The sequence below is a fragment of the Solanum stenotomum genome, chromosome 6, assembly GCF_019186545.1.
Source record: "Solanum stenotomum isolate F172 chromosome 6, ASM1918654v1, whole genome shotgun sequence".
NCBI classification, from domain to species: Eukaryota; Viridiplantae; Streptophyta; class Magnoliopsida; order Solanales; family Solanaceae; genus Solanum; species Solanum stenotomum.
Window position 1 is genome coordinate 4,954,698 of NC_064287.1, and position 18,623 is coordinate 4,973,320.

At 37.3% G+C, this 18,623-nt stretch overlaps 1 protein-coding gene and 1 pseudogene across 1 annotated transcript; both read left to right on the forward strand.

Moving 5' to 3' along the window:
- Nucleotides 1-707: 707 nt before the first annotated feature.
- On the forward strand, nt 708-9,708 carry LOC125868117 (uncharacterized). The gene is made up of 2 exons (XM_049548718.1): nt 708-987; nt 9,488-9,708. The coding sequence occupies exons 1-2, from the start codon at nt 820-822 to the stop codon at nt 9,536-9,538; spliced, it is 219 nt and encodes a 72-aa protein (XP_049404675.1). The 5' UTR covers nt 708-819; the 3' UTR covers nt 9,539-9,708.
- A 6,634-nt stretch (nt 9,709-16,342) lies between these two features.
- Nucleotides 16,343-18,289, forward strand: LOC125868410 (probable metal-nicotianamine transporter YSL7; annotated as a pseudogene).
- Nucleotides 18,290-18,623: the final 334 nt, after the last annotated feature.

The window sequence follows — 18,623 nt, forward strand, 5'->3', positions numbered from 1 at the left end:
TTCCTAGAGATTTCTTAAAAAATAGAGATAATAGAAAAACAAGTTTCTTCCCATTTTCAATCGATCACTCAATAATAAAAAACGTCCGCCAAAGCCCCACCGATTGAAACCTCCCAAAATTTAACTCCTTTTTGAAGTAATTTATTTCTTGGTTGTTTCTTGTTATTGGTTTATTTTAAGCTTAATGGGGTGTGAAGAAGATGAGGAGGGTGGGGTGTGAAGAAGAAGAGATGTGGGGGTGGAGTTTAAGAAATATTTTGATTCTTTTAAAAATAATTATCTGACACTCTGATGCGCATGATTTTTATTATTTTGCCATGCTTTAGGGGTAAATAAATTCACTTTTAAATAGCAAATGTGTGTAATAAGTCATCATGATAGTTTACGCGTATAACTGACTTTTCAAGTTAAAGGGGAATCTATGCCTTTTCCCTATAAGTTATAAATAGGTTGTATCTCATATATATCAATACATGTTGTCTTAATATAGAGACTATATCAATATCTCAACTATATGTATCAATATAAATACTGTATCAATACAAGATGTATTCATATATTGAGACTCTACCTCAAATACATAAATTTAAATTAGTTATGACTATGTATATTTATTTATTATGTATGCACTTGGGCATAAAAGAAAACTAAAAACAGCTGTTTGGGTTCATCCGAATAACTCGATTACAGCGATAGACTGAGGAGGTCAGTATAGTCATTTCGGTATAAACAGAGAAATAGAAGTGGCCTCTTTCGCCAGTAGGCGACTATCCAAAATTCTCAAATCTCACAGGCAAAGCTGAAGACGAGAGAGGAAAGATGGGTGGGGGAATGGAGTACAACAAGAACAAGTGGATCGAAGAATGGGGAGCAGCAAGGGAGAATCTGGAGCTCAATTTTCGTTGGAGTAGACGAAACCTGGCGCTTGTAGGTATCTTCGGTATCGCCATCCCTGTATTGGTTTACAAAGGAATCGTCAAAGAGTTTGTAAGTACCTCCGATTTCAGATTTTTATCTCGATCAATTTTGCTATTCGCTTTTTGTGCATTTATATTGGTGCGTATGCATCAGATCTGTTTTTTTTGAGCCCTAATTACTCTTGGTATCATTATGTATAATCTGATGTATTGTCAAATGTGTGATTTTGTTATTGTTGTTTGATGTTATGCTTGATTCCGTCGATTTTAGATGGAAAATGATAATTTACTTGAGGGTTTTTGCTTATTATCTTTGATCATAACTCGAACTTGCGACTGTTAGAACTTGTGAGGGTAGAGTGTAAGAAGACCTTACCCTAACTCAGAGGTAGAGGGACTTTTTGATGTACGGTTCAAGGGAAAAATAATCCAATGCCGTCCATAAAAAGAAGTAATAGAGGTACAAGCCGTCCATGAATTTTCTGCATGTATTATTAATTATTTTTCTCTCTTCCTCAAAAACACCCTCTTTGACCAAAATCACGCACTTAAGAATCAGAAATATTCTTGCCAAATAATTTCTCCACTATTTGCTTAGTGTAAAATTCAAAAGGCTTTGAATATTTTGCATACAATCCCATATTACTCTGGAGAAGGAGAGGGAGCAAATCTTTAATCATAGGAATGTGTCATTTAACGTGTTTACAGTTCATTTTTTGTGTTCTTCAGCCATTTTTTCCCCAACAATCAATAAATGTATTTTGAAAAATCATACACCCTACCCACCCTCCCCAGACCCCACTTAGTGGGATTCCACTAGGTGTGTTGTTGTACTCATTCATCCATGAAGTTTTTTCTGTGGAAATGGCATACACAAGTGCTCCGCAACTGCGAGTTCAAACTTCCATAACATCACCTAGCGGCAAGCGTAACTTCTCATCAATCTCCATCTGTTTCTTTCCTGATATTATTAGTTATGGAGGAATAGCTTAATATTTGGTCAATTTCTTCAGTTCCAACCTTTCTTCAGTTAGAAAATCAAGTACCAGCTGCCTGTGTTCTTCATTCAACCCTACCCATTTTCTCAGGTTCACTTCTTTTTGGAGTGCGGATAATTGGGTGGGTGGTTTAAGAGACTTTGCTAAGATTAGAATAATAGAAGGTGAGGACTCTGTATCCTCTGGTTCTTATAATTGTCTCACTGATCATGAAGTTGATGATGAATATGGAAACAAAAATTTACAATTGTTGGCTTCTTTGATGATTCTCGTCTCAGATAGTTAGGTAACAAGCAAGAATTGTATCACAATCTTTCATTCGATGTCAGTGTATCAATTGGTGTTGCAATTTTTAATAATCAAAGAAATGACATCAAAGTCAAAGTGAGAAATTAAGAAAGTTACAATATAAACAGGTTCTACCTTTTAACTTCCTTACTTGTAATCTCTCTATATTCTTTGGCTTCTGTGAAGTGTGAAATACAATCAAACCTCTTTTATAGTGGCAACATTTGTCTGAATGTTTCATGGCTACTATAGTGAGATGCTGTTGTGTGTGTGTGTATATACACACACACACACACATTGATATTTGACGTTTAGATCTCATTTAGCTATTATAAAGAATTGTATGCAAAATTAGGTAGAGTATGAATTAAAAAAAGGCAAACATCAGTGTTCTTTTCTCGTGATGTTATGACCATAACTAATGGTCGCCATTTGCATTTTTTTCCTTTTAGATATTTGTACTTGAAATTTTTTTTTTTTTTTTTAACTTGGTAACTTTGTATTATATCACAAAACAGTACATGGGTCGTACTGTAACCTTATATACAACTGTACTCCTGATTTCACTTCTCTACGTCTAAATTGAGTCTAACACATCAATAATAGAGACAGTGTCATTAGAGTATAATTGATTACACCAAAAGACTAAAAGTAAAATGCAGTTTAGTTTAACTTTCTACACATTGTTCTCTATGCTCTCAAAACATCTTGAATTCCTTTCTTTCCAAACAGCCCACCAGATAGCCCCCGGGATAATTCTCCATCTACCTCTGTCCTTAGCATGTACACCTGCTTCCTCCCAGCATAGTAATGCCTCAGCCACCTTCCTGGGCATTGTCCAAGAGATGCCTTTGAGGCTTAGGAATATTCTCCACAGATGATGGGTGTACTTGCAATGTAAAAATAGATGGTTAACAGTCTCAGATGTTTCACCACATAGGAAGCACCTGGAACACAAGGTTCTCCCCCTCTTCATAACATTGTCCTGTGTAAGGACTGCTTCTTTAGCCATTGACCAGACAAAAAAGGAGACTTTGTGAGGGATTCTGCTCTTCCATATTTGCTTCCAAGGCCAACTTGAGCACTGTTGATCTGTCTGATCCATCAACTTGTAGGATTTGTTGACTTTGAACACTCCCTTGTCATCTCCTGTCCACCACAATTTATCCTCACCTGGCTGTAGTCCAGTGAAAGTATTCACAGTGTTTAAAAATTCAGCAACTCTCACTATTTCCCAATCATTAAGGTTTCTTCTGAAAATGAAATTCCATCCTTGTGGTGACCAAAGATCTGCTATAGTGCTTTGTTGAAACATGATTAGGTTGTAGATGTCTGGAAAGAGATCTTCCATGTTGCCTTTCTCATGCCAAATGTCCTTCCAAAATCTGGTCTTATTCCCATCCATTACTTTTGCCTTTGAGTTACTTTTAACTTCATTCCACAAGCTTCTGATGGACCTCCAGAGGCTAACACCATAAGGAGTGGTTACTTCTTTAGTTATCCAGTTGTCCTCTTTTTCATATTTAGCTCCAATTACTTCCCTCCATAGCATCTGGTTGTTGTTTGCATACTTCCACAACCACTTCATACTAAGAGCCTTGCTTTGCAATTTCAAATTCTTTATTCCTAGACCTCCATTTTCCTTGCTTGTCATGACTTCTTCCCATTTAACCAAATGAAAACTTTTCTTTTCTTTGTTGCCTTGCCACAAAAAATTCCTCCTGATACGATCCAACCTCTTAATGACCCCTGGTGGGATAGGAAACAGGGACATCATATAGGTTGGCAAAGCATCAAGTACTGAGTTAATAAGGGTCAGTCTACCCCCCTTTGATAAGTACTGAGACTTCCACTTGGCCAATTTCTTCTCACACTTCTCAATCACACTATTCCATATGTCTATGGACTTGGATTTAGCCCCCAAAGGCATTCCCAAGTATATAGTAGGCAGAACTCCTATTTCACCACCCAGAATTGATGCTAAACAACTCATGTTGTTTACTTGATTTATAGGATACATCATACTCTTCCTCCAATTGATATGCAAACCAGAAATACCTTCAAATAAGACCAGAATCACCCTTAGATACTTCAGTTGTTCTTCCTCAGCATCGCAGAAAATCAAGGTATCATCTGCATATTGCAAGTGTGTGACTTCTAGTCTCTCAGTACCTTCTCTGGCCACATCAAAACCCCTTATCCAGCCTCTCAAGTTAGCAGTTTTTATCATGTTGTTTAAACCCTCCATGGTGATCAGGAATAAAAAAGGTGACAAGGGATCCCCTTGTCTGAGACCCCTTTGGGTTTGAAAGAAACCTGCAGGGTTACCATTGATGAGTACTGAGAATCTTACAGTTGATATGCAAAACTTTATCCAGTTCAACCATTTCTGCCCAAAACCTATCAGGTTCAACATCTTCATTAAGTATTTCCAGCTAACATGGTCATAAGCTTTCTCTATATCCAACTTACAAAGGACACCTGGCTTCTTTTGGTTATTTCTGGAGTCAACTGCTTCATTTGCAATCAAAACTGCATCCATTATCTGTCTCCCTTTAACAAAAGCCATTTGTTGTGAGTCTACCAACTTGTCCACCACCCTTTTCAGCCTCTCAGTAAGAACTTTGGAGATAAGTTTGTAGATGCTACCAATTAGACTAATTGGCCTGAAGTCCCGCAACTCCTTGGCACCTTTCTTTTTGGGTATAAGAGCTATAAAAGTTGCATTGAAACTCTTCTCAAAAACTTCATGTTCATAGAAGTTTTGAAAGGTGTCCATGATGTCTTGCTTTACCACATCCCAACATTTAATAAAAAACCCCATAGTAAAACCATCTGGACCTGCTGCTTTGTCAACAGCACATAACTTCAGACATCTCAACACTTCACTTTCCTCAAAGTTGCTTTGTAGAGCTTGATTATCTTCTTCTGTTAGGACAGGACATTGCACATTTATGTACTCAGGTCTCCACTGAGATGATTCCTTATACAACCTTTTATAATATTCAACAATTTCCCCTTTAATTCTGCTTGGCTCTTGATTCAGTTCACCATGTATCATAAGCTGATCAATGTTGTTGTATCTCCTATGTGCATTTGCTATCTTGTGAAAGAATTTAGTATTCTTATCACCTTCCTTCAGCCATAGAGCCCTTGATTTTTGTCTCCAGGAGATCTCCTCCTTTTTTATCAACTCTTCATATTTCAACATCAATTCAGATTTTTTGGCAGACTCCTCATTAGTAAGGATTCTGTCTTCCCTCTCAGCTTCTAGATCAGCCAACTGTTCAAGCAATTTCTTCCTCTGTATACCCAAATTTCCTTCTTCCCCATTCCTCCATTCTTTAAGTTTAGTCTTCAGAGCTTTTAGTTTGCAAGCCAATCTATAATCAGGTTTCCCTGTGAAGTTGAAAGAAGACCACCATTCTCTGACTCTGTCAATGAAGCCCTCAGATTCTAACCACCAATTTTCAAATTTGAAGTAACTTTTGTTCCTTTCCCAAGACCCCCCTAGTAAGGCTATAGGAATATGATCTGAAATCAACCTTTGAAGTGGAATCTGTTTCAAATTTTGGAACTTGTCATCCCATTCCTCTGAAATTAGGATCCTGTCAATCCTGGAGGCTGCTTCCTGTTGGTCCCCTTTGAACCAAGTATATGTGACATCCTCAAGTTGCAAGTCAACTAGTTTCATGTCTTCAATAAAATCAGAGAATTCCTTCATACCCCTTGTTCTTACTGTACAATTCTTCTTCTCAGATATGTATCTTGTTACATTAAAATCACCACAAATAGCCCATGGTCCTTCCATTAGTCCTCTGACTGCACTCACCTCTTCCCACACTATTCTTCTTTCCTTGTAACAGTTTGGGGCGTACACTCCTGTGATGTGGCATTTAAAATCTTGAAGTTGAGATTCAAATTTACATGTGATGGAGTATGCCCCTATTTCTAAGATTTCCCCCTTCCAGGCTCTCTCATCCCACATCATCAAGATCCCCCCTCTTGTCCCACTGGATTCCAGATATGCTTGTTTGATCCACCTTCCTGCCCAGACCTGCTTGGCTAATTCTACGACATTGCCTTCCAGTTTTGTTTCTTGAAGGCATATGATGTCTGCCTTCCACCCCCATATCATGCTATTTACTAGCCTCCTCTTCTCTAAATTATTAAGTCCCCTAACATTCCAAGATACTAGTTTAAAATTCATCAAGTACTAGCACTTGCACTCCTCCCCTTTCCTCTGTTCCCTGTACTTTTAAATTTGACATCAAAACATACCAAGTTTTTTAATTCTTGTACACCTTTAGTCTTAGTTTTTTTAATTTCACTGCACTGTTCCAGTTTTCTTGCTTGTCTGCAGCTGTCTATTTGCATCAGAAGTTCTGTGGCTTCCTCTTCATGACCTTGGAAATCAATCCCAAAAATTTTCCCCAATCTAATGAGATTTTGTTGCACCCAATTGGATGCTTCTTTTTCCTTGCCCTGAGTTATGAGTTGTTGCTGCACCATTAGAGGCTCTACATCGTCAACCTCCCAGTTGATTAACTCTGTTTCAGAATTTCGAGTAGTAACCCCACTGTTGATTCGATCATCCCCACCCACGTCAAAATTCCTTTCCAGTTGACTATCAGCCTCCTCTCCCACTATCTGCGATTTGTACTTGAATTTTACTATGTGCATGACATTAAGGATGATTACCATAAATATTTTAATATTTTGTTTTATTCATAATATATTTCTTGTAAAATATTATTACACAATATTTGGTTATGGCTGTTATAGAGGGGTAATTGGACAAAGAGTGTGTTGCTATAATGAGTGATATTGCTATCATAGGTAGAATGTTGTTAAGAAATAATATCTTTGATGTGTTTACAATTTGTTATTCCATTGCAAAACTACACCCTTGTCGGCATAACATATTCGTTACACACATGAAATTATAAGTTGTGAGATGATCGGAAGTATTTTTGTTGTTTAAAGGATAGAGACATTTTTATAAACATATGACGTCTTTTGTGGGGCATAATATATCAATGCGTTGTGTGTTATACTTGGAAAATATATTTTTTTTAGTGGAGTTTGCTTCTGTTTAAAATCCAATGTTAGACTTCGTACCTAATACAATTTAAAGAATTTGAATTATACTCCCTTTGTCCCTATTTACTTGTCCATTTTTGACTTGGTACACCTATTAAGAAATAATAATTGACATAGTGTTGTCGTTATATGGCCTTGTCACTTAGAAAGACAATAAACAATTCAGGACATCAAGCATTCTTTTTTTTTTTTACTTCAGGACATCAAACATTCTCTTAGATTCAAAACCATAATTGATGATAGAACTAGAGGTTCTGTTACATGTCTCGTTGAGAGGGAACCTTAAAGTGTCTGTATCTTATTATATTTCATCCATATCCCAATTACATTCTTTTAATATCTCTTTGATGCCATTAACATAATATATGTCGTTACTTAGGTCAAGTGTTCCTATTGTGGTTCATGATAACATATGTCGTTATTTAGGTTAGGTCTTCATATTGTGGTTAATGATTTGTGTGTCTGTATAGAGATACAACAACAACATATCCCGTGTACCACAAGTGGGGTCTAAGAAGGGTGGTGTGTATGCTGCCGCCCCTACCTTGTGAAATAGAGAAGTTGTTACCAATAGGCTCTCGGCTCAAGTGAAGCATATCAAAATCAATGAAGAAATTACAATAGTGAAGAAACCATATAGAATATAATGGAGAAAAGAATAGTAACAACCACAAATATTACATAAACAAAGCAAAGAAAACAAATGCAATAGCACAATTGAAGAATACAATAGTAGGAGAGTTACTGATAATAATACTGGTAAGGGAAACTAAGCAACACTCGACTAACTACTAACTTTCTACCCTAATCCTTTATCTCCATATCTTCCTATCTAGGGTTATGTCCTCACTAAGTTGCAGGTGTGCCATGTACGGTCTAATTATCTCTGTCCAATACTTTGTCGGCCTAGCCTTACCTCTCCTAAAACCCACCATAGCCTGAATTTATGGAATTTGGTGAACTTCTAGTTTTATAGAATCTTGAATTTACCTTAGAAGACAAGTTATTTATGTGCCTTTTGACAACTTCTATTTTCTTTTAATAAAGAACATTTTGGAGTAATTTGTGGGAAGAAAAGTTTAGAAATTTGGGTGTTCTCTTTGGTGGATTAAAAGTAATTTTCCTTTAAACTTATCAAACCCTTTTCAATTTCAATTGTCAAGCTTAATACTGACAATTCTTGGTCTCTTTGAGGGTGTCTTTTGAGTAGCAACAAGAAGAGAGAGAAAATATGAGAGATAAAAAAAGAAGAATAAAAGGGACCCCTTGTGGCCTAACAAAGAAGTGATAATCTGCATTAGTAGAGTTTTAAGCAACTCTTATCCAGTGTCCCCCTCCCCCAAACGTGATTTGTTGTTGTGGGTGCCTAGCAAGATACATATAAGCTTTTGGACAAATATCTACATACCTTCACATAATTTTTTGACAATTTCATGAGTGCCACTGCACTCGAGCTTTATACATAGGCCCACCTCTGAAATGTATACAGATGGCTCATGGAACTAACCCCAATTAATTTGGGATTGAGAATGTTGTTGATATTGGCCTACGACCAGTCAAAATAGGATTTCTGAAGTTGTATGGATGGAGTAGCTACTTTGCTTTTTCCCATTTTATTGGGACAGAATTTGTTTTGACAGTTTAGCTTCCCTCTTTTTGTGATCTGTATATTAGAACTTAGTTGCCTCCTATTAGGACCATGTCTACTCTTTACAGTTTCTTCATAGTATCAGCCTATGTTGCTCGGACTCTTCAAAAATGCCAATGGGTGCGTGTCGGATTTGCCAAAAGTAGTGTATTTTTGAAGAATCCGAGACGGGTGCGGCATCAAAAGTGAAGAGTCCGTGCAACTAAGGTATCAGCTGCATCATATAATTGAAGAGCTATTATATGTGCTATGAATTTGAGTCGTACATGTCCTATATTTGAGAAATCATGTGATTTTGTTACCGGTGTTCAATAAACATCAAACTGCACTTCTAAATTCAAGTTGTATTTGTGTCAATGTAGCTTAAGGACTTTTTTTTTTTGCTACTTTTCCTGTACTGGAGATATTAGCATTATTATTAATACCTTGTGGGGTAGTGTGAAAAGAAACTACTTGTTACTGTTTTGTTGTATTATATTTTAGTCTCTAATTCTACATTTTTGATGAGTACTAACACTGATAATGATTGACAGCATTTGCATGATGATGAGTGGGGCAGGCCACGCACAAAGTTTGTACCATGAAGTATTTAGAGCTCTGTAATAATCTTGGAAGGAAGACAATTAAATTCTTCCTAGTTATCCTCAGCGAGTTGATTTCTGTTTTGAATTACTCCTAGGTACTTCAACTTGTCAATTTCTGTTTGGACTAATTTTTTCTCAAAATAATTTTGGAGATGTCCTTTGAAATCTCACTCTTGTTGGCTTTCGAGTGGTATATGAACTTTAACTTGATGTTTTAATCTCTGTGTGTGTCCTGATGAAGGTTCATTTGTGGCTTGTGAGGAATACAAGATTGTAGGTGCTTTCTTAATGTTACATTCTCCAAAAAAGAAAAACAGATATCATATATAATTATTTGAGGAAGTGCTTGTGTTCGTATTAAAACTGGATCTTCTATCAAGTGGATCTGTTTTATGTTGTGTTCATTTAAAATTCAAGTTAGCGAAACTCCAGTGTCCCCCGAACAAGTGAAGTCAGGCAGAGCCAACGTGATTCTCCTCAAGGTTTCTACTTCAATGATGAGAATATTGACATGTCCAAACGTGAAATGCATCGTCCTATTCAACATTTGAACATCAGCAAACAGGTTTTTCCATCACGACTTAATAAGAAACTTCGAAAACATAGATTGATTTCATTCCACCTAGGCCTGAGCACATATTTCAATTGTTTCCACAATGCTTGTTAAGAAATTTTGAAAAAAATACATTGATGCACAGGCCCTTAGTTTTAAGTTTTAACCTTGTATGGTCACCTACGAGACGCTAAAGATGTGACAACCAAACAAAGATTGTAAAACTTGAAGTGCTAAACTCCAGCGGTTTAATGTATCAAAGATTGTATTGATTTCAATAATACAATTTATTTTTTGAAAAAAAGAGAGGAGGAATTTAAAGATACATCTCACAATTAGTACTGAGAAAATCAACACATTGTGATGCCAAACAATCAAATTCCTCCATTGATGAACATCAAGTTCATATGAGAAAGGAAGAAGAAAGTTCTGGAAGAGCTAACTGGAAAAGAAACTGTTTCATTGAATGAAAAATTAAGTAGTGATTGTTACATGTGACTCTGTATATATAGATACACGAATTGTAAGCTAGCTAACCAACTTTATGCAAATCTGACTTTCTGTAACCAACTCTAACTAACTAACTCTGTGAAACAGTAACAATGCTAACTAACTCTGTTAACTAACTCTGTGAACTTTAACTAACTAACTTATATTTCATCACCCCCCCGCAAGTTGGAGGTAAGTGAGTTTACAGACAACTTGGTTAATAGTGTTGTATGTTTAACTCCAGTTAAAGCCTTTGTAAAAATGTCTGCCAACTGTGAATCAGTGGAGATGTGGTGAAGTGTGATTAGGCCTTGTTGAAGTTTGTCCCGAACAAAATGGCAATCGATCTCTATATGTTTTGTCCTTTCATGAAAAACTGGATTCTTGGCAATGTGTACTGCAGCTTGACTATCACAAAAAACCTGTATTGGCAATGAGCAATGCACACACAATTCATTCAGTAACCTTTCAAACCATACTAGCTCTTCTACTACTTGTCTCACAGCTCTGTATTCTGCTTTTGCAAAGGATAAAGAAACTGTGGCTTGTTTCTTAGACTTCCAACTGATAGGACTATCACCCATAAGCACTAGATAACCACTAACTGACTTCCTTGAATCAGGACAAGCAGCCCAGTCTGAGTCACAATAGGCACTAACAGTAAGGTCAGGTTTATTTGAAATGAAGATTCCCATTATAGGATCTTGTCTCAAGTATCGAAGAACATGATAACCTGCTTTCAAGTATGGTTCTCTGGGTGTTTGCATACATTGGCTGAGATGCTGCACACTATAGGCTATATCCATCCTAGTATTTGTAAGAAAGTTAAGTTTTCCTATCAACTTCCTATAATAGGTAGGATCAGACAACGACTTCCCATCTGTGGCTTTCAACTTTTCAGTACAATCAAGGGGTGAGGCTGCAACTTTACAGTTGAAAGAATCAAACTCCTTCAAGAGGTCAGTGGTAAACTTCCTTTGTGAAATGAGAACTCCATCAGGCCTGTACAATATTTCTAACCCCCAAAAATAGTGTAGTCTACCTAGATCCTTTATTTTGAACTGATCATGCAAAAAGGATTTCAAAGAATTGATTTCCTCCAAATCAGTTCCAGTCAAGATCACATTATCTACATAGATGGCAACAAACACCAAAGAAGCTCCCTTTCTCTTATAAAATAGTGAATAGTCACTATCTGAATGTATGTATCCTTTTGAACAAAGACTGCTGGCCAATTTTTCATACCATTGTCTACTGGCTTGTTTCAAATCATACAATGATTTCTTCAGTCTGCACACCATACGTGGACTGTCCACTGCAAGACCTTGTGGCAATGTCTTATATACTTCCTCATTCAAGTCACCATGAAGGAAAACATTATTAACATCCAATTGATACAGATTCCAGCCCCTCTTGACAGCCAAGGTGATAAGGGTCCTAACAGTGGTCATCTTAACCACAGGAGAAAAAGTCTCATTATAGTCTATACCAGCTTGTTGAGTATACCCCTTAACTACTAGCCTTGCCTTGAACCTCTCCACACTACCATCTGCCTTGTGTTTGATTTTGTATACCCATTTATAGCCAATAGCATTCTTCCCTTTGGGTAGGAGGACCAGTTCCCAAGTATTATTTGCATACAATGCTTCAAATTCTTATGTCATTGCCTTCTGCCAGGCAGGATACAAGATTGCTTCTTCATAGGAAGAAGGTTCACAGTCATGTGATATAGTTTCAATCAACTGCTGACTATCAGAACATAAAGAGGTGAAACAAACACTATCATGGTTGGACACAAAAGAAGTGAGGGAGTGATATGGGCTGGAGGTACTTGTAGTGGAATGTAGGTTAGGTAGAGTGTAATTATATTCTTTCAAGTAGGTGGGAGTATGAAGTGGTCTAGGTGTTCTTCTAAGGGTAGGTACAACATCACAAGATCGAACAGGAGCAGACATGGATTGTGTGGTGGTTAATGGTGAATGGGTATTCTGTCCTGCAGGTGAGGTAATGTTTTCAGCAGTATCATTGATTACTTGATTAGTGGGGACTTCATGGGATGTGTTAAAGTCCAGTAATTCATCATTAGAAAACATGCTTGTTGAATATGGAGTGTAAGTAGAAGTGTTGGAGTGATGGATTAAAAGCTTTAAAACAGAAGGAAAACTAGAACCATCAGGAGCAAGTACAAAAGGAAACACAGACTCATGGAAAATAACATCTCTAGATACATGGACTCTTTTGGTAGCTAAATCTAAGACCTTGTAACCTTTTGTATTGAAAGGATAACCAACAAAAATGTGTGGTGTTGCCCTTGGTTCAAACTTGTCCTTGTGAGCTTTTAAAGTAGTGGGAAAACATAGGCATCCAAAACTTCTAAGATGAGAGTATGTAGGTGGTGTATGGTACAATAGTTCATAGGGAGTTTTATTCTGTAAAGGTTTAGAAGGCAATCTGTTAATAAAGTATGTGGCTGTTAATACACACTCTCCCCAGTACCTCATGGGCAATTTAGACTGAAATAAAAGGGCTCTTGCTGTCTCAAGGAGGTATTTGTGTTTTCTTTCAACTATGCTATTTTGTTGAGGTGTATATGGACAAGATTTCTGGTGTATTATTCCCTTTTCTTGGAAAAAATGAGTGGCCTCAATAGAGGTGAATTCCAGACCATTATCAGACCTGATGGTCTTCAATTTGGTCTGGAATTGATTTTCCACAAGACATATGAAAGCCTTGATTGTTTGTAGAGCATTACTTTTGCACCTTAGCAGTTGTGTCCAAGTTGATCTAGTGAAATCATCTACCATGGTTAAGAAATAGTGATAACCATCATGAGTAGGAATGTGATATGGTCCCCATAGGTCAACGTGAAGTAACTCAAAAACTTTACTAGTGATAGTTGTGCTGTTTGGGAATGGCATTCTAGGTTGTCTAGCCATGGGGCATATGGCACAAGTGAAAGGTTGTTTGGTGGAGAAAGGAACATGTATAGTTGGAATTCTTTTCATTTTTACAAAAGGTACATGACCTAGTCTAGCATGCCATATGAGTTCATCTGTATGAGAGTTATCAACTTAGCAACAAAAGAAGAACAATCAGTAAGATGACATGAAGAAGAACCAGGTTTAGGACAATCATCTTTATTATCAACAGGATAATGTCTTACAGTAGATGATGTTGAAAACTCATTACACTTTACTAAAGAGGGAACAAAAGTACAATGACTGGAAATGACATGAGGTCCTTTGCTCTTAGTTGAAGATGAACAACAATTATGACACTTTGAACATAGGAAATATAGGCCATTCTTGACTCTACCAAGTTCCAGAGGGCTCTTCAGAGAAGGGCCCTGCAGTAAACAAGAAAAACTGTTAAAGCTTACCACACCTTTGAGTTGAAATGCTAGACAATGAACTGATATTAGATTAAACTTGAAACTAGGAACAAACAACACTTTCTGTAGAGTTAAAACTGGACTTAAACATACATTACCAATCTCAGTCACTTTAACTTTGTAGCCATTAGGTAGGCTGATAAGGAAAGGATATGGTAATGGTCTAATGTTTGTGAGAGTGTTTTTATTGTAGGTCATGTGATGTGATGCTCCCGAGTCTATGATCCAAGAGTCAGCAGTTAATTTTACACATCTACAAGAAAGATCACCTATCTCAGTAATGGAAGAGTAACAAACAAGTATACCTGCCAGATTCACAGCTCCACTTAGCATGTTGTCTGAGTTAGGAGCTCCATGTCCAACCTGCAGGGATCCCAAAAGATTGAGCAGCTGTTCATACTGATCTTTGGACAAGTTCAAAGGCATTTGTTTCCTCAACTCAAGGTCTTCTTCACAGTGGTTCCTATCATTCTCAGAGGTGCACATATTTGCTGTAGAACCAACACTCTTCCCCTTGGAAAACTTCGAGTTGGATGGATATCCATGAAGTTTGTAGCATCTTTCTCTTATGTGACCTGTTCTCCTGCAGAAATCACAAAACAAGGAACTCCTGCTGGTGCAAAATTACCTCTAAACACATTTGTGTTATTCAAATTCCCAGAGACTCCTGTGCTCCCTTTAGAGGAATTGTAGTTTGTTCTGGGGCCTCCCTTAGATCCTGTACTACTGGCAAGAGCATTCAGTGAAGTTGAGTCCAAAGCTGTGTGGTTGTGAGGTCTTACTTCCCTCTGTTTTTCCTCTTGAGACAAAATGGCAAAAGCTTGTGCCATACTAGGCAGGGTACTCATCATGAGAATGTTTCCTCTGATGACAGTGTACATTTCCTTCAGTCCCATCAAGAATTGTATGAGTCTTCTATCTTGTTCAACTTTGACCAACCTTATCTTACCACCACAAGTGCAAACACAACTACATTGAGAGCTTACATCGACAATGCTCATCTCTTCCCAAAGTTTCTTCATCTTTGTGTAGTATCCAATAACATCCAAGGTGCCTTGGACAAGATCATTTATCTCCTTTTAAAGCTGGTACAGCTTACAACCATTAGTCTGATCATACCTTTCTTCCAATTCAGCCCATAATTCCTGTGCATTGTTAACGTACTGCAGACTATCCCTTAGATCTGGTGACAAGGAATTCAAAATCCAAGAGGTTACCATATCATCACACCTCTCCCACTGCTGGAAGCTAGGATCATCTGGATTTGGTTTTACAACTTTCCCATTGATAAAACCTGTCTTACTCTTAACTGACAAGGCCCTAAGAACAGCTCTCCTCCAGGATCTATAACCAGTACCATCGAAAACTCCAGGCAATAGAGATGAACCTGCATTCTCGGAAGGGTGTAGATAGAAAGGACTAGGAATCTCAATCCTAACTGTGGATGTAGAACCACTTGGAATTGGATCAACTTGTTGATCAACCATATCGAAAAGAGATCGAGTAACAAATTCAATTTGAGGAACAACAACTGAAACTCAAAATTGAAACAACAAAAGAAACTCGAAAAAAAAACTTTGAGAATTGAAGCTCACAGACTGTTGTAGATGCGGAAAGGAAATAGGATCTATGCCCTGTGCTCTGATACCATGAGAAAATCAACACATTATGATGCCAAACAATCAAATTCCTCCATTGATGAACATCAAGTTCATATGAGAAAGGAAGAAGAAAGTTCTGAAAGAGCTAACTGGAAAAGAAACTGTTTCATTGAATGAAAAATTAAGTAGTGATTGTTACATGTGACTCTGCATATATAGATACACGAATTGTAAGCTAGCTAACCAACTTTATGCAAATCTGACTTTCTGTAACCAACTCTAACTAACTAACTCTGTGAAACAGTAACAATGCTAACTAACTATGTTAACTAACTCTGTGAACTTTAACTAACTAACTTATATTTCATCAAGTACAAAAAGTATAATTGCATTAAGTACATACAAGTTTGTACTAGCAGACGCTGTATAATATTTCATTGAAAAGAAGCTGAATGCAAAAAGAGTCCAAGTCTATAAAAAAACCTTTGCTAATTTTGGAAAATAGTTTATTTTGGTAAGTTAGAAAACAGTAATTGTAATCCCATTCCATTCAGATTGAGTGGGATGAGGAAAAGTACTACTTATTTTCCCATTCCATGTCAAATTAGACTAAACAATTATTGTTAGTTCCCATTCCATCTCAAATCAGGAAACACTATTTCTAAACTTATATAATAGACGTAACACCCACCTACAATTATACTCACTTTTCGCTTTCTCTCTTTGTTCGTTCGTTTGTTCGTTCAAATATAATTAGTTACTAATTAATAATGGTTGGAGATAATGCTGATCCAGAATTGGGAGGGGAATCATCAACAGAGAATGCATTCAAAGACGGATATGTTCCCCCGTGGCACAAACAAATTACATTCAGGGCAATGTTCACCGGATTCATCCTCAGTGTCGTATTCAACTTCATTGTTTGCAAACTCAATCTCACTACTGGTGTTATCCCTTATCTTAATGTCGCTGCTGGACTATTGGGATATGTCGGAATTAAATCATGGACGTCTCTTACTCAGAAATTTGGAATGTTGAAACAACCTTTTACTAGACAGGAGAATACCGTTATACAGACGTGTGTCGTTGCTTCTTCTAGCATTGCTTTTAGCAATGGGACAACAAGTTATATGTTGGGAATGAGTCCATACATAGCATCTCAGGCAGATGCAGGAAATTTACCAATTAATACTAAGAATCTTGCCATTTCTTGGATGCTTCCTTATCTTTTTGTTGTTAGCTTTGCCGGTTTGTTTATTCTCAATTGTCGCACTAAGAAAGATGATGATAATGAAGTACAAGTTGACGTATCCAAGTGGAACCGCAACTGCATACTTGATCAATTGTTTCCACACTCTTAAAGGAGCAAAGCTTGCCAAGAAACAAGTTGGTTCCTTGTTCAAATCGTTTGGGTTCAGTTTTATATTTGGGGCTGTTCAGTAGATATATGAAGGCTGTGGATTTGCTACATTTGGTTCCCAAGCCTATGCCAAAAGGTTATATTTTGATTTCTCGTCGACTTATGTTGGAGTTGGTATGCTTTGCCTATACATGGTCAACATATCATTGCTAACGGTTGCTATAGTCTCGTGGTCTTTCATGTGGCCAATGATTGAAGCAAAGAAAGGCGACTGGTACTTTGCTCACTTATCCGCAACAAGTCTTCATGGTATCCAAGGATACAGGGTATTTATTGCAATTGCCATGATGCTTGGTGATGGTCTTTTCCATTTTTCCTACATGTTGGTGGTCACAATCTTAAGTTTCACAAAGAGGACGACTAGTCCTTGTTCAGAAGAAGATGATGATGAGAAGATTCAGAATGACTACTTCTTGAAAGACCAGATTCCCAATGGGTAGTCGCTGGGGGATACACTGGTATTGTAGTAGTATCTATCATCGTAGTACCTATGATCTTCCACTCACTCAAATGGTATCACGTTTTGGTTGCCTATTTAATTGCTCCTATTCTGGCCTTCTGCAATTCTTATGGAGTCGGCCTCACTGATTGGTCCCTCGCCTCAAATTACGGAAAGATTGCAATCCTTACATTTAGTTATTGGGTTGGTTTGGAGAATGGTGGAGTGATTGCTGGACTTGCTTCATGTGGTTTGATGATGAGTATACTAGACACAACTTCTGGCTTGATGGGAGATTTCAAGACTGGTTACTTAACTCTTACATCCCTGCGTTCCATGTTCTTTAGCCAACTCATTGGAACTACCATGGGTTGTGTCATAACCCCTTTAGTATTCTGGATTTTCAACAGTGCCTATCGATTAGGTGATCCAGAAGGTTCATACCCTGCACCATATGCTCTCATGTATCGTGTGGAATTGCCCTACTTGGCGTCGAAGGTTTTGAATGTTTACCCAAACATTGCCTCAACCTCTCTATTTGCTTCTTTCTGGCTGTTATTCTCATCAACCTAGTGACTCAACTGCTGAAGAAATTTGAGACTTAAGTATAGAATTTATCGATTCATTCAGAGTCCAATGTGCATGGCCATACCATTTTACCTTGGAGGCTACTTTGCCATTGACATGTGTGTAGGGTCATTGATCCTATTCGGTTGGCAAATGTATAACAATCACAAGGCTAAAGATTTTGGACCTGCAGTGGCTTCTGGTCTAATATGTGGTGACTCATTGTGGGGAATTTCGGCATCTGTTCTTGCTCTAGCTGGTGTCAAAGCTCCATTTTGCATGAAATTTTAGTCACATAATAGTTGGACATATCAATTTTAGAGTTTTCTATTGTCTTTAACAGTCCAAATTAAATTATTTTAGCTTAACATGTTATTTTAAGGTGTGTGTATTTTGTAATTTAGTAGCTTTAAGACAAGTTCTGTTTCAATATATTCTTATTGTTTTCGAATTTACAGTTGTATTTTGTGTGTTTCTTTAAACAATTAGTTCCAAGATTCATTTCTTTACATGGTATTAGAACTCATCCAATTTAAGACTTCCTGATGTTATTGGGCTCCTATATAAAGATGTCTATTTATGGGTATGAAACATAGTGTCAAGTCCCACATCAGTGGGATGAGTA

Excerpts from the sequence above, each read along its gene's own strand:
- LOC125868117 (XM_049548718.1), top strand. The coding sequence starts at position 820 with ATGGGTGGGGGAATGGAGTACAACAAGAACAAGTGGATCGAAGAATGG. Across the intron at positions 988-9,487 it reads AAGGAATCGTCAAAGAGTTT|CATTTGCATGATGATGAGTG; the intron begins GTAAGTACCTCC and ends AATGATTGACAG.